Genomic DNA, 23,843 nt, shown 5'->3' on the forward strand with positions numbered 1-23,843 from the left:
AAGCGGCGGCGGCGGTGCTAGAGGCGGCTGGGGTTTTGTTTTGGTTTTTTTGGCTAAGCCAGGCCCCGGGGAGGTGCCGCGCGCGCGCACGCGCGCACGCGCGCTCGAGCCCCGCCCCGCCGCGCGGCGCCCCGCCCCTCCCGCCCCCCTCCACCCCGTGTGACACGGTACTGCGCGTGCGCGCTCCGCGACGGCACCGCCCCGCCCTCCGGAGAATGATAGACAGCAGCGCCCCCCTGGCGGGAGGTCGCGGCGCCCAGCTCTCTTGGCTTTTCCCAGACCTTGGATTGAAGATGTGATTGGCTTCCAAGCCGATCCTCAACACCTGAGCCCCCAAGTTGTCTCCCGCTCCATCCGGGTCTTCCACGGTGACCCTTATCCTACCACTTCCTTTAAAGAAAGCGCGCTCTGTCCCTGCAGACTCCAGGCAGTAAGTGGGGCCTGGCCTGCTAACCATCAGGATGGGCGCTAGAAGAGGGGTCACTTTGGATCTTGCTGATCAAATACTTCCAAGTCTTAGGCTTCGCAACACCCTATCAAGTTCCTGCTCTGTTAACCATCCCAGGGAAGAACAGAGGAGCAGTGATCTCGTCTATAAGAAGGGAAACTGGAGGGCTGGGAAGGTGGCTCAGTGGTAGAGTGCTGTGTCTTGCATGCAGGATGTTCTGCGTTTGATTCCTCAACATAAGCAGAAAAAGCCACAAGTGCTGCTGGCCAAACCTTAGCCATTGGCATCTCTTTAACCTGCCCAGGGGGTTGGCCCTTTGCCTATTGGTTATTTCCCACTCTTATCGGCAGCTCTTTTGTTCTTTAGAGGACTGAAAAGCTTATTGGCTTATTTTTGATGTCTCTTCTGAGAGCAGGTTAAGAGTACTGCCAGTGGATGGGGGAGGGGGTATCATGAAGTCTTAAGAACATGCCTTGTACAGGGCATGGTGGTATACTTACTTCTGTAATCCCAGCATTTAGAGGCAGAGGCCTAAAGATGTGAGTTTAAGGCCAGCCTGGGCCATATAAGCAACGTTTCAATAAAAAGATTTGACGCCCTCAACTTTTCAGTCAGCCTAGTCCTCCTGGTCTTTGATATCTCTGCTGTGGGTTCCTGGGAACTCCAAGGAACAGGTTCCAAGGGTCTTGGTTAAGAATCTCAGGGGCACCGGGCGTTGGTGGCTCACACTTGTAATCCTAGCTACTCAGGGGGCTGAGATCTGAGGACCACAGTTCAAAGCCAGCACAGGCAGGAAAGTCCGTGAGACTCTCGTTAACCACCAGGAAACTGGAAGTGGTGCTGTGGCTTAAACGGTAGAGCACTAGCCTTGAGCTGAAGAACTCAGGGATAGTGCCCAGGCCCAAGTTCAAGCCCTATGACAACAAAAAAAAGAATCCCAGGGGCTGGTCCTGCCACACACCTCCACTAGAAGGCCTGAGAATGAGGATCAGAGGAGAGGCAGCACTGATGCTGGGCCCAGTGAGGCGCCTTGGAAGGAGATGCCAGCTGATTCAGGTGGGAGACAGAGCTGCTAGAACCTGACAACCAGGACCTTAGCTTCCCTGCACCTGACTCAGCAATTCAAGATCTTCTTTGGCCTTTCCTCTTTCTAGAAGCCCTCCAAGCCCAGAGCAGTGGTTGTGTTAGCTGGACCTTGTGGGGGATAAGGCTAGTAGAATCCAGAACTGGATAAGAGTATTGGCAGGTGGTAAGGCCAAGGCCACCCCTGTCCACTGTATCATCCCCTTGAGCCCCTTTACTATGGCAGCAACCAATCAGCTGAGTGGCTACTTGAACATCAGTTCAGTATTGGCCATCATGTCCAGCCAATTAGCTACTGCCCGTGACACACGTAAGGATTAGAGCCCCTGCTACCCAACTTCTGCTTTAGTTGCATAGCTTAAGTTGACCTGTGTCAAGTGTTATTTTTTGTTTTTGGTTGGTCGTAGGGCTTGAACTCTGGGCCTGGGCGCTGTCCTTCAGCCCTTCAGCTCAAGGTGAGCACTCTACCACTTGAGCCACAGCACCACTTCCGGTTTTCTGGTCGTTTATTGGAGATAAGAGTCTCTAGGACTTTCCTGCCTTGTCTGGCTTCAAACGGTGATCCTCAGCTCTCGACGTCCTGAGCAGCTAGGATTACAGGCTTAAGGCAAGGCTTTCAAGTGTTAACTTTTAAGATAGGGTTGCTAGCAGACTCAACCAGCTACAGACCACAGAAGGCACATGGCTTTTTCTGGATGATCTTAAGTTGCTGGACTGTGGGACAGGATCCAGAATATTACTGGGTTAGAGGGGAGGAAGTCCCAGCATGTGGGAAGGATGATGTGTGTGTGTATGGGAAAAAAAATGACAGTAGCACTGGATACAATAAACAAAAAGATCTGTATTAGATCTGTATTACACTCAGGGAACAAAGAGGTATCTGCATCATCATATGTGGAATGTTGAAGAAATAGTTAAAATAAATAAAACTCCGTGGCTGGGGCTGGGGCTGGCTGGGGGCTCCCAGAGGCCACTGCGCACCAGCCCCAGGGGCCACCACCTGGCCATACTGGCTTCCTCCCTGGCGCAGCACAGCTGGGCCTGGGACACACACAGTCTCTCAGGTCCTCCACAAGCCGACAAGCTCACTCTCCACTCTCCTCACTGATCTCTGTGACGATGTCTATCAGGCTCTGGAGCCCAAAGATATAACCGGCATCCTGGCCCTCGTGGACCACGCTGTCCTCGCCAAACAGCCTGCAGGTGGTGTGTGCAAAGTCGATCATGCGCACGTCCACGGAGCTGGCGCCAATGGGCTTGTAGGCATAGGCCCCAGCAGACTCATCGGCTGATTCTTCTGACAGATCCTCCAAGTCCTCAGCATCGGAGTCCAGAGCCACTTCAGGCCACTCCTTGCCATCGTAGATGATCAGCAGGGAGCTGGAGTAAAAGCGGTAGGATTCCTGTCGCTCCAGCACGGCCTTGAGCTCCGCCAGCTTCTTCAGCACAGGGCTCAGGAGCTCCCGGCGCAGGTACCGCCCATTGTGGAAAAACTGGAAAAGCGCCTCTTTGAAACCCTGCACAGAGAGCTTCCGCCCATGGTACTTGTTCATGAACATGAGCTGGCCAGTGCCTGCCTGGTAGACCTGTGTGAGAAATAAGGACCTTACTGTAGGGGGTTTGGGAGGGACGTAAAGCCCAGATTTGATCCTTTCATTTGGGAAGCACACCAATCACACAAGAGCCAATTGGTATCTTCTCTGATCAACATCTAACCAGAAAGTAGCTATCTGAGGCTGATTCAGTCCGTGGGCCCCTGGCCCCTATTTATGTCAAGGGAGGCAGCCCCGCCCTCTTGCCTTGTGCTCAACTCCTGTCCCCTGTCCAGACTTTGGACTTGGCCAGGCAAGCCAGTCTCAAGAGATATCACACAGGCACACAAGATTTCTTTCCTTTTCTTTCTTTCTTTTTTTTTTAAAAACCAGTCCTGGGGCTTGACTTGGGGTCTGGGTGCTATCCCTGAGCCTCTTTTGTACTCAAGGCTAGTGCTCTACCACTTGAGCCACAGCACCACTTCTAGCTTTTTCTTTTTTTTTTTGCCAGTCCTGGGCCTTGAACTCAGGGCCTGGGCATGGCCCTGAGCCTCTTTTGCTCAAGGCTGGCACTCTACCACTTGAGCCACAGTGCCACTTCTGGCTTTTTCTGTTTATGTGGTGCTGAGGAATCGAACCCAGGGCTTCATGCATGCTGGCAAGCACTCTACCACTGAGCCACCTTCCCACCCTCTACTTCTGGCTTTTTCAGAGTGATTTATAGGAGATGAGTCTCACGGACTTTGCTGCCTAGGCTGGCTTTTGAACCATGATCCTCAGATCTCAGCCTCCTGAGTGGCTAGGTTTACAGGGATGAACCACCAGCACTGGGCTCTTTCCTTTTTGGTTGTTGTTGGTTATGGGGCCTGAACTCTGAGCCTGGGCACTGTCCCTTAGCTCTTCAGCTCAAAGCTGCGCTCTACCACTTGAGCCACAGCGCCACTTCCGGCTTTTTCTGCTTATGTGGTACTGAGGACTCAAACCCAGGGCCTCATGAATGCAAGGCAAGCACTCTACCAACGAGCTACCTTCCCAGCCCTCTTTTTTTTTTTTTTTTTTATTAATGCCAGGCTTGAACTCAAGGCCTGGACACTGTCACTTCTGGCTTTTTCGCTAGCTAATTAAGAGATAAGTCTCATGGACTTTCCTGCCCAGGCTGGCTTTGAACTCTGGTCCTCAGATCCCACCCACCTGAGTAGCTAGGATTACAGGCGTTGAGCCGCAGGTACTGGGCTTACATAAGCTTTCTTATTGTCACAAAGCAAGACTCATAAAGGCTCAAATGTGAGTACTTTATAGACAACAGGACTATGCCCTGGCCAGGGTGACGAGCCACTGGATGGCCCAGCCAGCTCTTGTCCTGGCCTGAACTCACCTGCATGCCGCACACGCGTACCCCAATGACCGCAGATGTGCTCTGCTGACATTTTCGGATCTGGTTGGCTGCTTTCTCTTCTGAAGCATCATCGCCATGCTGCCGTGTGCCCATCTTGAGATCCAAGACACAGGGCACCTCGTAGCGGGAAGTCAGGTTCTCCAATAAGATAAATTCTCAGTTGTTAAGGAAGATATTCACAAGGAAAGTGCTAGTGCTACACAGGGGCTTGGCACTACTCTCAGAGCTTAATGCCCACATGCGGAGAGACCCAGAGGAGCTCAAGTCTATAGGAGACCCCACTAGTTAAGCCGTCATCTACTCAGGGAGGCCAGGGTGCTTGCTGGGAGATGTGCACACTATTTCCAGAATAGCTAGGTATAGGACCAGATTCCAACAGCACACTGTCCCCACCTACAAATAACAGCAAATAAGGTCCAGAAATCTGATAATTTGGCTATCAGTATGAAATTATGAAGAAAAAAAAAATTGGGGAGGGGGGGGTGTTGGTCGTGGGGCTTGAACTCTGGGCCTGGGCACTGTCCCTCAGCTCTTCAGCTCAAGGCAAGCACTCTACCACTTGAGCCACAGCACCACTTCCAGTTTTCTGGTGGTTTACTGGAGATCAGAGTCTCATGGACTTTCCTTGCCTGGGCTGGCTTTGAACCACCATCCTCAGATCTCAGCCTCCTGAGTAGCTAGGATTACAGGGGTGAGCCATCCGAGCCTGGATGAAAATATTTCTTTGCTTTAAAAATTGTCTATGATCCACATGTACAGAAAGATCTAGAAACAATGACCAGAAGTAATAAGCACAAACATGTCTCACCATCTCCCATTAACAGGAACCACCCCCGCCTTGGAGGGGAGAAATTGGTAAACTATGGTCTACTCATTCATTGTGCAGTCTATAAGCTAGAAGGGTGTGTGTATCTGGGGGAGAGGGGCCTTGAATTCAGGACCTACTAGCAAGTACACTTGCAACACGCTCATCAGTCTTTGCTTTTTTTTTTTTTTTTTTTTAAGGTAGAGTATCTAGCTTTTGCCAAGAAATAGCCCCAGACCTTAACTTTTCTACTTGTGCTATCTCTGTAGGTAGAGCATAAGATACCAAGACTGGTTTATCTTTGAGACAGTCTTGTAACTTCTGTGCCCAGCTGTCTTTAAATTGTGATCTTTCTACTTTCACCCCCCAAGTAGCTGGGATTGGTTATTAAAAGCTAAAACAAAACCAAAACAACCACCACCAAACTCCCCCCCCCCCAAAAAAAAAAAAAACAAAAAAAAACCTAGCTGGGTGCTAGTGGCTTATGCCTGTAATCCTAGCTACTAAGAAGGATGAGATCTGAGGACCAAAGTTCAAAGCTATCCTGGGCAGGAAAGTCCATGAAACTCTTCTCGACAACCACCAGAAAAACTGGAAGTAGCACTGTAGCTCAAAGTCATAGAGAGCTAGCCTTGAGCACAAAAGCTCAGCAACAGCGCCCAGGCCCTCAGTTCAAGCCCAGCAACCAACAAAAAACAAAACAAATATTTATGTGTACACACACACACACACACACACACACACACACACACACTTTATGACCTATGAAAATGAAATGCTAGGGCTGGGAAGTTGGCTCAGTGATAGAGCGCTTGCCTCGCATGCATGAGGCCCTGGGTTTGATTCCTCAGTACCACATACGCAGAAAAAAGCCGGAAGTGGCACTGTGGCTCAAGTGGTAGGGCACTAGCCTTGGGCTGAAGAGCTGAGGGACAGCGCCCAGGCCCAGAGTTCAGCCCCTACGACCTCCCCCCCCAAAAAAGAAAATGAAATGCTATTCAATCAGTGACTTAAGTTTTATAGAACACAGCCACAATCATGAATTTACATTATTATCTATAGCTGCTTTCATAGTACAGTGATAAAGCTGTCACAAAGAAACTGTATGGACACCAAAAGCTAAATTATCTACTATTTAGCCATTTACTGAAAAGATCTGCCGAGCTCTAGAAGAATGGTTTGAGTTTACAACTGGGGAGAAAATATTCACAGCCATTTCCTGAACTATTTTTTTCGTACCAGAAAGCATGACAACATTAGAAACTACCCTGGCTGTGTCCAACTTGGAATATTCTGAGCATCACAACCGCAATGAATTACAATGCCACAGATATATTTAAGTTCATGCATTTATAATGATGCTAAAAAATTCACTAGCTATCTGACTGGTGGTGGCTCACGACTATAATCCCAGCTACTCAGGAGGCTCAGATCGGAGGATAACAGGGTGAAACCACCCCAGGCAGATAAATCTGAGACTCACATCTCCAATTAACAAGCAAAAAAGCATAGAGCTGTGGTTTAAGTGGTAAGAGCGCCAGCCTTGAGCCAAAAAAAAAAAACAAATGAGAACATTCAGCCCTCCCTTAGTTTTTACCCTAGTTTCAGCGCGCACACACACACACACACACACACACACACACGTGCGCGAGGAAAATTCACTGGGTATCTCTGGAAAATGTTAGGGAACCCACCCATTATTTCAAATACTAATTAGTAAAAGAAAATAAACATTTAGCCTTCCCTCCTACATAAAACTGTACAGCAGGACAATAATGAAGAAAAGTTGCTCTTTGTTTACTTGATTCTAGCTGATGACTAAAAATTTGTTTTTTAATCACCTAATGGAAGAGATGGCTCTAAGGCAATAATAATTCAAAAGAGAAAGGCAACCAGTGTAGTTCCCAATGTACAATTCCATCTCTTGAAGGTTCTTGCTCCTTACCTCCCAGGAACTGAACCTGTTTTATCAAGCCTTTACATTCAATTATCAACTTATTGGAAAGTGGGAGAAACACAGTAACAAGATACCAAAGGTAAATTTAAGATGATGGATCAGTCTCTTTCACGACAAATTTCCAAGAAATAGGAGTGCTACTTAGTGACTTAAAACATTTCAATTCATTATACCACATGAACCTAACCTGCATCCCAATTCAAACAAATCAATGGTACAAATATACTTACTGAGAAATTAGAAATATAGGGACTTGAAGTATTTTACAAGAGTGAAAATAAATAATTATCTTTATCTTAGGCTAGTGGCATAGCTAAAGTGGTAGAGCCCCTGCCTAGCAGGCTGAGGCCTAGGGTGCAAACCCCAGTACTGTCAACAAATACAGTTCTTTCAGAGACAAATGCTAAAGTGTAGAGATGAAATGATTTACTTTTTTTTAATTTTATTTTTTTGCCAATCCTGGGACTTGAATTCTGGACCTGGGCACTGTCCTTGAGCTTCTTTTTCTTCTTCTTTTTTTTTTTTGTCCATTGTAGGGCCTGAACTCTGGGCCTGGGCACTGTCCCTGAGCTCTTCAGCTCAAGGCGAGCACTCTACTACTTGAGCCACAGAGCCACTTACAGCTTTTCTACTTATATGGCTCTAAGGAATCAAATCCAGGGCCTCATGCATGCAAGGCAAACACTCTACCACTGAGCCACCTTCCCAAGCCCTCCCTGAGCTTCTTTTGCTGAAGGCTAGCACTCTACCACTTGAGCCACAGCACCACTTCTGGCTTTTTCTGTGTATATAGTACTGAGAAACCAAACTCAGGCCTTCATTCATGCAAGGCAAGCACTCTACCACTAAGCCACATTCCCAGCTCAGGATTTACTTTAGATTTGCTTCAAAGAGTCCAACTGAAAGAAAATTTGTTTGAAAAGGGGCTACAGATACAGCAATAAGCTGGGCACCAGTGGCTCACATCTATAATCCTAGCTACTCAGGAGGCTGAGATCTGAGGATTGTCGTTAAACCCAGCCTGAGCAGGAAAGTCAGTGAGACTCTTTTTTTATTTTTATTTTTATTCATGAGCCTGAACTCTGGGCCTGGGTGCTGTCCCTCAGCTCTTCAGCTCAAGGCTAGCGCTCTACCACTTGAGCCACAGTGCCACTTCTGGCCGTTTCTGCTTATGTGGTGCTGAGGAATCAAACCCAGGGCCTCATGCATGCAAGGCAAGCACTCTACCACTGAGCCACCTTCCCAACCACTCAGACTCTTAGTTCCAATTAACCACCAGAAAATCCTAAGTGGTGCTGTAGCTCAAGTGGTAGAACATTAGCTTTGAGCTGAAGAGCTAAGGGACAGTGCCTAGACACAGAGTTCAAGCCCCACGACTGACAAAAAAGAAAGAAAGAAAGAGAGAGAGAGATACAGCAGTAGTAGAATGCTTGTCTAGCATGCAAAAGGTCACAGGTTGGATCTATAGCACTTGTACTTACTTACACTTAACACACATACAGAGAAAAATGGTTGTAAAGGGCTGGTATTTATGTTATAGGTATTATAGTTAGGACATGAAATTGACAAACCAGGATGATGAGAACTTAGGATTCAATGAAATATGCTGTTTTTTGTTTTGTTTTGTTTTGAATGTTTTCCTAAGAGTTAAAATAAAGAGCTGGGAAGGTGGCTTAGTGGTAGAGTGCTTGCCTAGCATGCATGAAGCCCTGGGTTCAATTTCTTAGTACCACATATACAGAAAAAGCCAAAAGTAGTGCTGGGGCTCAAGTAGTAGAGTGCTAGCTTTGAGCAAAAAGAAACTCAAAGACAATGCCCAGACCCTGAGTTCAAGCCCCAAGACTGGCAAAAAAAAAAGTTATAATAAAATTTCAGTTCTGATGAATGCTAACCCATAATTTTTTTTAAAAAAAAAAACATGAATCTATAGGCTTAATCCCAGTAGTGTAAAAACCAAAAAAATGCTAAATAGTATCTTTATGGGTTAAGTGGGAGAGGGAGTCAATCCTCCCTCCCACCTTTCAGTCCTTCCAGTCAGCTCTTATTTAGAACCTGTCTGCACGAGTCTGAAAATCAGTACCAACCCTTGCCACCTCTCTCTAGTCTCCCCAGCTAAAACCCTCCTGATGATGAGTGAGAGTTAGCTCTTTTACCTCCCAAGAACCATTATTCACTAAATCAGACCCTATCCCTCAGGAGGTGGTATCTGCCCCCAGTTACCACACAAGGCAGCCTAGGAGAACCTGTAGAAAAAAACTCAACCTTGACTAAAAATCCTAACCATGTCCATGCTGTGGTGGTGCATGCCTGTAATCACAGCAATCAGTTTAAAGTTTAAAGACCCTGCTGTCTCACAAACCAAAACCCAAAAGAACAAACAAGAAAATACCTGTCCTTTTTCCCTCCCTAATCTCTCCTTCCTTCTCCCCTTCTCCAAGGCAAAGATACCCTATGCACAAAGGATACTGTACTGGTTCCGATGCTTTGCATTTTCTTTCATTCTCTGTAACTGTTGCTGGTGACATTTCATGCTCCAAGGATTGTAGTGTTTAAGCTGGGAACTTATATTCCCCTTCTTCTCTATGTTGTAGTATACGACTTCAGATTTCTTTAGCCACTCAAATTCTTCTTCTAACTTATGGCTGTGAAGAGATAAAGATCCAATAAATCACCATGTCTCATTAAGTCGGTTATCAAAGAGTCATAAAGGACATTTTTGGAGTAATGAAAAAGTTTGATATTTTAATATGGTGGTGATCTCACATGTCTATGTCTGAACTCATTAAATACTTCAAACAAATATATTTTGTCTTATATGTATTATTCCACAGATAAGTTTATTAAAATAAAATGAAAAATTAAAAGAGCTTTCACTAGTCATACAACGGACAAGGGTCTGGGGCTGGGAAGGTGGCTCAGTGGTAGAGCACTTGCCTTGCATGCTCGAGGCCCTGGGTTTGATTCCTCAGCACCACGTAAGAAAAAAAGCCGGAAGTGGCGCTGTGGCTCAAGAGGTAGAGCACTAGCCTTGAGCTGAAGAGCTGAGGGACAGCGCCCAGGCCCAGAGTTCAGGCCCCACGACCGGACCCAAGGAAAAAAAAAAAAAAAACTGACAAGGGTCTCATATCTAAAATATACCTGGAACTCAAAAAATTAAATCCCCCAACAACAAATCTTCAAAGAAACAACTGCACAAAAAATAAGTGGACTAAAGACTTAAAAGAGAAACTTCTCTGAAGAGGAAAGAAGGATGGCCAATAGACACATGAAGAAATGCTCAACTTCTCTAGCCATAAAAGAAATGCCAATCAAAACAACATTGAGATACCACCTCACCCCAGTTAGAATGGCTATAATCAAGAACTCTAATAATGATGCTGGAGGGGATGTGGCCAGAAGGGAACCTTACTGCATTGTTGGCGGGAGTGTAAACTTGTTCAACCACTTTGGAAAGCAGTATGGAGGTTCCTCAAAAGACTCCACATAAAGTTCCCCTATGACCCAGCAATCCCACTTTTGGGCATTTACCCAAATGATCACAAACAAGACCACACTAAAGCTACCAGCACAACTATATTTATTGCAGCATTATTTACCATAGCTAAGATATGGAACCAACCCAGATGCCCCTCAGTAGATGAATGGATCCAGAAAGTCTCGTATATATACACAATGGAATTCTCTGCCTCCATCAGAAAGAATGACATTGCCCCATTTGTTAGGAAATGGAAAGACTTGGAAAAAATTATATTAAGTGAAATAAGCCAGGCCCAAAGAAACATAGGTCCCATGGTTTCCCTTATTTGCAATAACTAGTATATATCTGAATCAAGCAGAAAAGGTCAGATAAGTTGATGTTAGGGAAATGAACCCCAAGGTAAGTATTCACATTTTTTTCTTTCATGCTATTGTTTCTAACATATTTATAAGATTATTTCTTTGTTGCTTTGTATGTCCCTCCCCCATGGTATAACCCCTGCTTTCACTGTATTTGATGTTGGTATAATTTGAGGGGAAGGGAAAAAACAAATCGTTTAAATAGGGATACAGGTGGACCTATTACAACAATGAGATGTACAAGTCGTTATGTGGAAAAACGAACTTTACAAGTTTGGTGGGGGGGGGGAAGGAGGGGAGGATCAGGTGTGGGTGCGGGGGGTATGGGAAGGGATGGGAAGGGGAAACAAAGGAGGAAGCAACAATGCTTGATAAGAAATGTACTCATTATCTTGCCCATGTAATTGTAACCCCTCTGGATGGTATTTTCACAGTAAATTAAAAAAAAATTAAAAGAGCTGGACTGGGAATGTGGCTTAGTGGTAGAGTGCTAGCCTAGTATGCATGATGAAGCTGTGGGTTCGACTCCTCAGTACCATATAGACGGAAAAAGCCGGAAGTGGCACTGTGGCTCAAGTGGTAGAGTGCTAGCCTTGAGCAAAAATAAACCTAGGGACAGGACAGTGCCCGGGCCCTGAGTTCAAGTCCCAGGACTGGAAAAAAAAAATTATAAGAGCCAGTGTCAGTGATTCAAGCTTGTGATCCTATCTACATAGGAGTCTGAGATCTGAGGATCATGGTTCAAAGCCAGCCTGGGCAGGTAAGTCTATAAGACTCCAATTAACCACCAAAAAGCTGGAACGGGAATTATGGCTCTAGTGGTAGAGCACCAGCCTTGAACAAAAATGCTGCTCAGGGACTGGGAATGTGGCTAAGTGGTAGAGTGCTTGCCTAGCATGCATAAAGCCATGCGTTCAATTCCTCAGTACCACATACACAGAAAAGGCCAAAAGTAGCACTGTGGCTCAAGTAGTAGAGTGCTAGCCTTGAGCAACAGCAGCTCAGAGACAGTGCCCAGGCCCTCCTTTTCAAGCCCCAGGACTGGCACAAAAATAAAATACAATTAAAATAAAATAAAAGAGACCAGCCTACCACACCTACACAGACTTTAGATACAAGATCAGCTTCTATGTTGCCAAATTCCAAGGCAGTAACTCGAGAAGGCTGGCCTCTGGTCCCCCAGGTTCCCCTGATTCTACATGCTGAGACTGGGGAAATCTTTACAGAAATTTCATAGAAATAAGTTCAACTACTTGGCCACACTTTTTAATTTTTTCTTTTTCTTTTTGCCAGTCCCGGGGCTTGAACTCAGGGCCCGGGCACTGAGCCTAAGCTTCTTTTTGCTCAAGGCTAGCGCTCTACCACCACTTCCAGCTCTTTTTTCTGTGTATGTGGTACTGAGGAATCAAACCCAGGGCTTCATGCATGCTAGGCGAGCACTCTACCACTGAGCCACCTTCCCAGCCCATTGGCCACACTTTTTAATTTGTATTTTACACTTTCACAAGCTCTACCAATCATGTGAAAACTTGGAAGGCCCCACCCACACGGAGCTTTGAGTTTCAACCATGCTCCTGGTGAGTCATCTGGGGTAAAGGCACAGGTCCTGTCATATCTGTCGTATCTTCCTATGGCCTGGCATAGAGCAGAAGAATGAATGAATGACTTTCTTTTACAGCTGCCTCTGCAGTTACTTGTCAAAAATGGCATGTAGGAAGTGGCCAGAGAGTGACAAGGCCCCTAGGTCTCCACCCTGAGTCTTTGGCTTCAGGCTGTAATCAGGAAACCACCTGCTCCCCACCACACAGAGAGTACAAATTTCCCCTCGGTCTTTACCCACCTCTTCATCTTCTCCTCTTTTCGGTGCTGACGCACCCAATCCTTGGGTGACTTTTCAGTTTCTAGGACATGATGTTTTTTGTTTGTCCACCTCAGCAGCTTACTTTTGGGTTCACAGTCCGAATTATCTACAATGTCCCCAGTTCCATGGTCCCCTTTTAATGGATATGCTATTAAACACAAGTTCCTGTCTTCATCTTCTTCAAAGCTCACGGAGACAACACCTGCGAGGAGGGTGAGGAGCAAAAGGACTTTTAATGTGATGGGAAGATGCGTTCTAAGTAACATGATTTTAACATGTGTGTTTTTTTCTTACCCTGTTCCTTAAGTCTCTATGTTGCCAGAGGCCCCAAACTCATCTGCAACCTAACAAATATCAAAACAGCTAGAAAAAAATGACACCATACAAGACAAGCGATTAGGGAGCAAACATGGCCAAGGAGAGACTTCCTCTCTAAAGTACCCAACAAGGCAAGAGCCAAAGAATTACAAGACACATTTTTCCATATTGAAAATGTTTATTAATTGTTATGTAACTCTTCTAATCCTATGAGAGACACACACACACACACACACAAAAAAAAAAAAACAATGATCTTTATATCTCATGGGAACTTGAAATGCCCTACACAGAAACTCTGACTGTCCTGGAATTCTGCTTTAAAGCAGAGCCTAAACACAGGGGAACACAGGTTTGCCTCCAGGTAAGAAGCATCTGAGGGTGAGGGAAGACTGGGTAAATAAGCAAAGCAAAATAAAAGGGGGAGGGAGCGCAAACAAAACAAATCACACAGCACACAGACACCCTAGCAAAAGGCCTCCTGCAGCACCCCCACTTGAGTGGGTGCCCCCCGAGCCTTTTGTCCTTCTCGATTATTATACTTTTATTGGTCTTGCAGTTTGGGTATCACAAAAGAACAAAATGAACACAAGGCAGATAGGGTTGGGCCAGGATGCACAGACACATGGCGGCCTTGAAAGCAGCTTTCCCCCTTGAGTCTCTAGAGCCTGCCATGTGTAATTAGACAGTCTTTGAGGAGGGAGCCATTCAGCAGGTGCCGACGAGCGCCTTACAACCGACTGGCTGAACGCCTTTCCTGCCAGGCCTCTCTGCCCCCGGGATCACTCAATCTGCTCAGTGCTTGCTGCCTGCCCGCTTGCTTGCTGCAAAGGAATGCGTGCTCAGAGAGAGAGACGACACTTGTGAGGTGGCCCCCAGCTCCTGGGGTGGGGAAGAACTCAGGGACCACACTTCCCTGTGGCCATGGGGGAAAAGGACCAGGAGCAGGGGGAAAAAATGGGGCAGGAGTGACTAGCTAACAAAGGAGCTTGGGCTTTATCCTGGAAAAAAAAAAAACAGAAAAGGACCGAGTGAGGGCCCCTGGCTTCCCCGCCCCCACCAAAACACATGCATTTCGAGAGAGTACAGACAGGAGGTACCCAATACATTCTTGTCTTTAAAGAACCAAGTTTCAACAGTCCCACAAGAACCTACATTGCCCTAGAGTCTTTTGGATAACCAATAGTGCACATTGAAAATTAAAAGTTTCTTGATGGGCTTCTCCTTTGATTTACAAAAGGTTCCCCACAGACACACACCCCCACTCCCCGGGAAAGACCACACCATGCTGGTTGGTAGCTGCCAATATTCCCAAACACCCCCCCCCAAACCCCTTGAAAAATGCATTGTTTAAAAAAGAAGAACGTCACCATGGATGAATCAAAGGATTGCCTTTACATAGCAATTCTGAGGACATTCCGTAATAGCAAAGGGCTTCAGCTAATCAGCGCAGTCCTCCCACTCCTGCATTCCATGACTCAACCCTGCTCCCAGCCTACCTAATCACCAGGGCTTCTGGTTTCCTGGAGGACAAAAAGCAGGCTGCAAGAATTCTGGGCAAAATCCTCCTAAAGTCTTCCCCCACTGTCCCCTCTGTGGGGGACTATGGGTTTACTGTAATCAAGAGACACCTGAACAGAAGACACAACTAGACTTCCACCAGAGAAGAGAGAGACTCAAAACAATCCACAAAAACAAAACAATTGTGCAATCTTACCCAGGGCTTTGAAACTGAGGGAGTGAGGTGCTGGGCTGAGGGCCAAGAAGAGGAGGAAGAGGAGGATGGAGGGGAAAGCACAAGAGTGAGTGGGAGGGAGAGCGGGCTCACAGGGTGGCTAGCTGCCAGGGCCTTCCATGGCCACAGTCCCCTCACATCTCACCAGCCTGGAGACCCCTCCAGCGGCTGGGGGCTTACCTTTGTACTGGGGAGTGAATTTGCGCATCTCCGCTGGGAGGGTCTCGTAGAACTGATGCTCCCTCGCGATCAGGGGCTTGCACAGGGTTGTCTCATTGAAGCGGAGGACGCAAGAGTGTCCCCCAACCTGGTGGACAAAGGGCTCCAGCAGGACACCCTTGGCATGGGGCTCCACGTCCATGGCCCTGAAGGCTGGGCTCATCCTCCGGACGCAGGCAGCAGGTAGGAAGGGGAGGCAGCGGGGTCTGGCGGCCAGTGCGTCTTCTGCCTGTGTCTGTCGGTGTCTCTTCACGCCTGGACTGGCAAAGGACACTCTGCCTGCCGGAAAGCAAACACAAAGGCGACGATGTGCTGTTTAGAAGGAGGCTGGGTGCTACTGGAGAGTCACTGGCCCTTCCGCTCCAGCAGAAAGACAAACAGTGTGAGCTCATATAGGGCCCCGCCCACACCAGCCCCCGCCTCTTCCCACAGAAAGACAAACAAGAGGGGCGGGGTTATTTGGGGCAGATAGATGGGAGAGACTGTAGTATTATAAAGCCACTACAGGAGGAGAGAAACTCAAAGCCACAAAGCCATGGGGGTAAAATTACACTTTCTAACATAATATTCATTATTTAAACCCATTTTCCAATTAGGACTGTTACACTTAAGGTGTATGGTGCCGAAGTTTCTCCACTAATTATATATTTTTTTTAATAAAATGTAGTTAAGTACAGGCAAAACCAACTTATGCATCACCTGGTTAGATTTACTCACCCAAGGTGTCCCCCACACATTACCACTGCCCAAAGCCAAAGCCAAGCTCCATTAACCTTATTAGCAATGGAGCGCCAGCTCGGCTTTAATGATTAACCTCTGTATCTAAAAACAACTGATTGAGAGGCTGGCTAAATCCATTAAAAAAGATACACAGTGTTCTAGGTCACAGACTATTTTTATCAGTTCGATCTTGATCACCAAAAGCTGGCACACACCTTTAGATCTTGATCACCAAAAGCTGGCACACACCTTTAGATCTTGATCACCAAAAGCTGGCACACACCTTTAGAACCAAAGTTGCATTCCTGGGGCAATCAAGGTCCTCACCCACCTCAGTGAAGGCCTTGGAGATCATGATTACGTGGCAGAGCTGTACAAATTACACCATCCATTCGGCACACCTCCACACACACCCTATTTACTGTTTCAGAACGTGAAACTTCCTGCCTATAATTTACGGACTTGGTCTACTAGCACCATGGCACAGGGCTTGAGCTACACTTCCATGTCTGTTCAGGCATCTTACTGGGCAACTCCTCCAGATCCCACGGCTCCCCCTGGAATGGTGGTAGTGAGAAAGAGTCTGTGGAGATGGGCCCTTTGTCCTTGAATGTAAAGCACCTACTATGTGCCAGGCTCGTTAAAGGAATTTCTTACTTTGGGCCTCACGATCCTTTCTATGAGGTACACAACAACTTGGGGGAGGAGTTTAGGAAACACGTTCAGGACGGGAGTTAGAAAGCCATAGCTCCCCATGTTCTCAAGGGCCCAGGGTCTCTGGAACTTGCGCCTTGATATAGCATTCTTATTATACAGACTGGACAGTCATTTTCTACGGTAGAAAAATATATCTTGGAAAAAAGTGTTACCATAAGTTAGTGTTTACTTCCTTTCAGAGAACCCAACTGTGTGTGTACTCTGATTGCAGAATTAGGAATCAATAAGCTTTCCTATCTGCAAAGAACACGGAGACCCAGAGGTCCTGGTTTCCCACCTGACTCACTACAGAAGGCAGTGGGAGCAATGTGAGAAATGCCCTCGAACCACACAGGCAATGGGACCACAAGGATGAGGGCATTCTAGCTTCTCCTGCCTCTCTCCAGAAGATGGCGCTCTTGAGATGCCCTTCCTCTAGTTCCACACAGACTAGCTCACTCAAGGGGCGAAAGTGCTAAGACCTGAGTAAGCAATATCAACACCCACGGAAAGCTACTGTCACATGCAGCCTGCCAGAAACAGCGCCACTCAGGTACCATAATAAGCAAATTGTCCAAGTACAAGATGCTTCTCAGGGGGCAGGCTTTAGTCTTTGTAAAGATCTAAAATTGCTTTTGCTAACAGAGCAATACTAGTAATAATGCAAATCCCTTTTCAATTTTGTTCAGAATTCCTTTTTTTTTTTTTTTTTTGGTCTGTTGTGGGCTTGAACCCAAGGCCTGGGCACTGTCCCTGAGCAATTTTGCTCAAGGCTAGCACTCTACTACTTGGAGCCATAGCTCTACTTCTGGTTTGGTTGTGGTTAATTGGGGATAAGAGTCTCATAGACTTTTCTGCCAGGGCTGGCTTTGAACCGCGATCCTTAGATCTCAGCCTCTTGAGTAAGCTAGGATTACTCAGGCTGATGCCTGTAAGCCTGTGCCAGGCTTCAGAATTCTTAACCGTGTTAAACTAAGTATAAAATACCTATGCAGGGCTCTTTTAATCCACTTCCACATCTGATGAAAATCAAAGAAAAGCTGGTCCTCTTCCCAGGTCCCTCTGATGTTCATTAGATATCATGTGGCACCTGAGCATCTCTGGTAGTCCGCAGCTCACGGCTTCCAGAAAAACCCACGCCATTATCATCTTGGATGCTTACTGTAAACATCATGTCATTCCTGATTTTAGACTTATCGTCCATCTCAGCTTTCCATATTCCCTCGCTGCCACCCATGAAACTACAAACAGGAAAAGGCACAAAGAACATAATCCACCCTAGAACACGCTGTAGCATTCCCCCACAGTCCACACCAAGATGCAGGCAGAACCAATTTAAGGAGTGTAGGATGACATCTTAATATTCTGAACTTTCTGTCCTGCAAATCAAACATCAATGAGCTGGACACCAGTGGCTCAGACTTGTCATCCTAGCTACTCAGGAGATTGATACAGAGGATGGCAGTTCAAAGCCCTGCCCTGGCAGGAAAGTCCGTGAGACGCTCATCTCCAATGAAACCACCAGAAAACCGGTGCTGTGGCTTAAGTGGTAGAGTGCTAGCCTTGAGCTGAAGAGCTAAGGGACAGTGCCGAGGCCCAGAGTTCAAGCCCCAGGACTAAATAAATATAACATTGATGAGTCATCAAAGCTCCTGGGCCCTTAATTCATTCTTCCAGAATTTAGTTAATGAGAAGATAAATGGGCTCCACTGGAGCCACTTACTCTGCCCAAGAAAAGCTCCAGGGTCAGGCAGTCACCAGGGAAGGTGTGATGCAGGATAGCCCCATGGTAGAAAAACAACCCTTAACAAACTAGAGCTATAGCTCGGTACACTTGCCCAGTACACCTGCACCACCAGGGCCAGTCATTGAAACGCCCATACACTGTCCAGAGAAATGCAACAATGGGCCGGGTGCCAGTGGCTCACGTCTATAAACCTACCTACTCAGGAGGCTGAGATCGAAGGATAGCCGTTCAAAGCCAGCCTGGGCAGGAAAGCCCATGAGTCTTTTTTTTTTTTTTTTTGGTCAGTCCTGGGGCTTGAAATCCCTCAGCTCTTCAGCTCAAGGCTAGCACTCTACCACTTGAGTCACAGAGCCACTTCCTGTTTCCTGAGGGGTTTATTGGAGGTAAGAGTCTCACGGAACTGGGCACCGGTGGCTCACACCTGCAATCCTGGCTATTCCAGAGGCTGAGATTGTGGTTGGAAGCCAGCCCAGACAGGAAAGTCAGTGATACTCGTATCTCCAACCAACTACTACTACTTAGAAAAGGCTGGAAGTGGTGTTGTAGCTCAAGTGGCAGCGTGCTAGCCTTCAGCCAAAGAAACTCAGAGATAGCACCCAAGTCCTGAAAAGGCATAATTAGTTGTTTTTTTTAGTCCATCATGGGGCTTGATCTCTGGGTCTGAGTGCTGTCCCTGAGGTCTTCAGCTCAAGGCTAGCACTCTAGCACTTGAGCCATGGTGCCACTTCCTGGTTTTTAGGATTGTTAATTGAAGATTAGAGTTTTACAGACTTTCCTGCCTGGGTTGACTTTAAATCGTGATCCTCAGATCTCAGCCTCCTGAGTAGCTAGGATGACAGGTGTGACTCACCGGCACCTGGCCCAAATAAGCCTTTTCTTAAAACACCCATCAGGAAAGAAAACTTAACTATCAAGTCTTTTCCAGTCTTATCACTGACCTCCTTATTTCTCAAATATGCCCGACATGTCCTCGGGAGCCTTCATACTTGCTGCTTCTTCCACTTGGTATGGTCTTCACCAGATATATCCCCTTGGTTTACCTTTTTCTTTTTTGGAGAAGTGTGGGGGGGGGGGGCATCGGCATTGTACTAGGGTTTGAACTCAGGACCTTGTATTTTCTAAGCAGGTACCTGAACCATGCTCCAAGACCTTTGCTTTTCACTAACTTTTCAGAGTTAGGGTCTTATGTTTTTGCCTAAGGCTGACCCTGAATCAGTTGAGAATCCTACCTATAAAGCTATCTTCCAGTATAGCTGGGATCACAGGTACGCACCATCATACCTGGCTTGCTGACTGAGATAAGGTCTTCCTAATATTCTACACAGGCTGGCCTCAAACTCTGATCCTCCAAATGAGGCTAGCCTCGAACTTACACTCCATCTCTAGAGTGCTTTGGCTCACTCTCGACCTTCTTTACTTTTCTTTTAGGCAGTACTGGTGATTGAACTCAAGAGATTTGAATTTTTTTTCTCCTTCCCATTACCCCAGGCAGGGTTCTCACCACATTGTCAAAGATAGCTTTTAACTCACAATCTATCCTTCTGAGTCTCCCAAGTCACTGGGGCCATAGGCATTTGTAACCACATCCAGCTTCCTCCCGTTCTTTTTTTGGTCGGTTGTGGGGCTTGAACTCTGGGCCTGGGTGCTGTCCCTCAGCTCTTCAGCTCAAGGCTAGCACTCTACCACTTGAGTCACAGCACCACTTCCTGGTTTTCTGAGTGGTTTGGAGATAAGAGTCTCATGTACTTTCTTGCCTGGGCTGGCTTTGAACAGGGGATCCTCAGATCTCAGCCTCCTGAATAGCTAGGATTACAGGCGTGAATCACTGATGCTCAGTTTCCTTCAAGTCTCACTTTTTTTTTAAATCTCAATTTCACTGGTACACCAGATAGTCTTTTTTGTTTTGTTTAAATGATATCTCATTTGGTGGCCCAGGCTGGCCTCAACTGATCGTCTTTGCCTCAGCCTCCTGGGTAGCTGCTGGGATCATCTCAAGTGTCACCTCTTTAATGAGGTATTCTTGAGCAACTGTATCCATAGCGCCACACATTCTTAGCCATGATCTGCAATGCACCTCTTTTTTTTCCTGAACATTCATTCATCTGGGACCTGCTGATGTAAAAATATTCCATGTACGCAAATGTGGGTTTTTTTGTTTTTTGTTTTTGTCGGATGTGGGGCCTGAGCACTGTCCTTCAGCTCTTCAGCTCAAGGCTAGCTCTCTACCACTGGAGCCATAGCATGCCACTTCTGGCTTTTTCTGTGTATGCGGTACTGAGGAATTGAATCCAGGGCTTCATGCATGCAAGGCAAGCACTCTACCACTGAGCCACCTTCCCAGCCCGCAAGCTTTTAATGTAAGGCAACTAATCTTTTGGAAAATTCTCTCCTGTGGAAAAACAAGTGAGAAGACTTTTTAAATGTGGCCTTAAGATTGATTAAAATCCTATCACGGTATAAAACCAATGTGAACTAGCATTCACAGATTCCATGCTGATAATGAGGTTACCTCCCAGAGACCCATCTTTTGAAGACAAAGCAAAGTCATGAGCTGGTTTTGAATAATAGGCCTGCCAAGACAACCCTTAAGCAAAGCTTCTCAGCAAGATGATGGAAAACCATTCTCTTCTCTTTACCTGAGATTCCAAAGGCAACATATGAGATACAAACATTGATGACAAAATGAATACACAAAAAAAGTTTAAAAGCCCCAAAAAGACATCTCTTATTTACCACCATGAACGCACTATCCTTCAAAACCAGTAACAGAAAACGCATGAAATTAAAAGTATTTTTTCAACTGTGTAACCAAGTATTAGGCCACCATAAAAAATATGCTTGCCAATTGTGTTTGTGACAATCTGAAAAAATGCACGATATACTTCTTAAGCAAAAGAACTAAAATACAAGCTTGTATCACCAATATTGTCTAGACCGAAAGGATTTAGAAAGAAAGAGACTGGCAAAAAGTACCAGCTATACTCATGAACTGTACACTTTAGAATGTTAAAATGGAAGAAGCTGGGCATTGTAGAGGATGTGTCTTTCATCCAGCTAGGACAGGAAGGATAAAATAAGCAGACTACCGTCTGGGTGTGGGCAAAAAACGTGAGACCGTATCTCAAAATGCAAGTATAAAAAAGGGTTAGAGGCATGAGTCAGTGGCAGAAGACCTGCCTAGCACGTGCAAGTCCCACAATTCAAACCCAACTACTGTCAAAAGAAAAGGACTCGAAGGCTGGGAAGGTGGCTTAGTGGTAGAGTGCTTGCCTAACATACATGAAGCCCTCGGTTTGATTGCTCAGTAATACCACATACTCAGAAAAAGCCGGAAGTGGTGCTGTGGCTCAAGTGGTAGTGTTAGCCTTGAGCAAAAGAAGCTCAAGGACAGTGCGCAGGCCCTGGGTTCAAGCCCCAGGACCGGCAAAAAAGAAGAAGAAAAGAAATCTTGAATGCCCTGAAATCTCACAGCTCATGCATAATTTTAATACATTTAAGATTATAAGACAAAATAATATAAAGACTGAAACAACCTATTAGGAGAGATGTTAATAACAGAAAGTAGAAGCAATCAATTACATCAAAAGACTGACTATGCAACCCTTCTGTTTTCTCTAAAGGAAGTTTTAGCTCTGCTAAAACAAAGAGGCAGTCAAGGCGTTTGAGGCATGGCTCAGATGGTAGAGCACTAGCCAATAAGTGAAAGCATCTGGTACTGAGTTTGAGTTCAGTCTTGGACAAAAAAAAAAGGCGAAAGAGGCAGTCAAAATGCTGCCCAAAAATGTAAAGAGGGCTGGGAAGGTGGCTCAGTGGTAGAGTGCTTACCTAGCATGCATGAGGCCTTGGGTTCGATTCCTTGGCACCACATAAACAAAAATAAGTTTAAAAGTAATGTTTTTAATGTAGGAAAGCTGGGAGGGCATGGTGGTGTATACCTGCAATCCCAGCACTCAGGAGGCTAAGGCTAGAGGATCCAGAGTTCAAGACCAGTCTGAGGGAGAGGGAAGGGATCATAGTTGTTTAAAGATGCCATATAACTCATATCATATTAACTGCAGACACCTCAAAATATGCCCTGTAATAGGAGGCAAAATCATTATTCCCTTCTTAGTTGTATTTTCTATTTACTTACTGATTTTTAGTTCTAGGGATGGAACCTGGAGCCTCACACATTCTAAACAGGTGCTTTACTGCTGAGCTATATTCCTAGATCTCAAATTTCTTGAAATATTCTCAAATTCGGAGCATATGCTACTTTTACAACTGGGAGAGAGAAATAATTAGGCTGGGGGAGGATTCACAAGATTGAAATAGGAAAACACAGATGGGTGCCCAGCTCGTGAAGGTTTTAAATCCATCCACAAGAAAGTAAACATGGAAGCAGTCCACTGTGTGGGCGAATAGCTTCACTCAGAGATGGAGATGCTGGGAGGTGACCACACACGCAAGAGTGATGACGACCGCCTAGCACCCACCAGGCACAGGAAGGCCAAGGAGGCAGTAACCAATCCTTAGCCTCCCATGACACTCCAACAGACCAACAGAATATGACTTTGCCAAAAATGAGATCTCCTGTTTGGCTTTTTTTTTTTTTTAATGTGGTACTGAGGAATCAAACCCAGGACTTCATGCATGCTAGGCAAGCACTCTACCACTAAGCCACCATTTATGGCTTTTCTAAGACAAGGTCTCACTAAGTAGCCCAGGCCGGCTTCATACTATCAATCCTCCTGCCTTAGCAGGGAGACTAGAATTATAAGAACCATTTGCCACAGAGAACAATTTAATGAGCACTACTGGCCAAGCAGTTGCTCACACCTATAATCCTAGCTACTCCTGAGGCTGAGATCTGAGGAATGAAGTTCAAAGCCAGCCTGGGTAAGGAAAGCATGTGAGACTCTTGATCTCCAATAATCAGCAAAACAAAGCCAGAAGTAGAGCTGTGGCTCAAATGTTAAGAGTGCTAGCTTTAAGCAAAAAAGCACAGGGACTATTACCTGGTCTTGAGTTCAAGCCATAGAACCAGCACAAAAACAAACAAAAAGGAAAGGTTAAGACTCTGGTTGCACACATTTCCTGCAGATTTGAGTAGAAGGACAGTAGCAGCAGGAATAAGCACTTACTGCCATTTTCTCTGTAACAAAATACTTTGTTGTACTATCTGACTAAAAGTACAAATGAAGAGCTATATATTCCTTTTTTTTTTTTTTTTTTGCCAGTCATGGGGCCTGAACTCTGGGTCTGGGCGCTGTCCCTCAGCTCTTCAGCTCAAGGCTAGCTCTCTACCACTGGAGCCACAGTGCCACTTCCGGCTTTTTCTGTTTATGTGGTGCTGAGGAATCGAACCCAGGGCCTCCTGCTTGCAAGGCATGCACTCTACCGCTGAGCTACCTTCCCAGCCCTATATTCCTATATATATTAGAAGCACATACAGAAAAAAAAAATTTTGAAAGAAAATATTAAAATTTCATTTGAGGGCTACGATGTAC

General features: G+C 46.0%; 1 protein-coding gene across 3 annotated transcripts in view; it reads right to left on the bottom strand.

The window, feature by feature from the left end:
* Positions 1–2,352: 2,352 nt before the first annotated feature.
* The window catches only part of Ip6k2 (inositol hexakisphosphate kinase 2), a 29,926-nt gene continuing 8,435 nt past the window's right edge, over positions 2,353–23,843 (bottom strand). The window contains exons 1-6 of one of the 3 annotated variants that reach the window (XM_042665861.1): positions 20,357–20,367; positions 15,153–15,470; positions 12,899–13,121; positions 9,688–9,863; positions 4,439–4,614; positions 2,353–3,117 (exon numbers count right to left, since the gene is read on the bottom strand). In XM_042665861.1, coding sequence (XP_042521795.1) covers positions 2,617–3,117; positions 4,439–4,614; positions 9,688–9,863; positions 12,899–13,121; positions 15,153–15,354 — 1,278 coding nt within the window. In that variant the 5' untranslated portion in view covers positions 15,355–15,470; positions 20,357–20,367 and the 3' untranslated portion in view covers positions 2,353–2,616. Of the gene's footprint in view, positions 3,118–4,438; positions 4,615–9,687; positions 9,864–12,898; positions 13,122–15,152; positions 15,476–20,356; positions 20,368–23,843 lie in introns of those variants that run through there. The other 2 variants (XM_042665860.1, XM_042665862.1) reach the window with 2 other exon arrangements.

The sequence above is a fragment of the Dipodomys spectabilis genome, unplaced genomic scaffold (genome assembly GCF_019054845.1).
Source record: "Dipodomys spectabilis isolate Male_0828 unplaced genomic scaffold, ASM1905484v1 ptg000360l, whole genome shotgun sequence".
Taxonomy (NCBI): Eukaryota; Metazoa; Chordata; class Mammalia; order Rodentia; family Heteromyidae; genus Dipodomys; species Dipodomys spectabilis.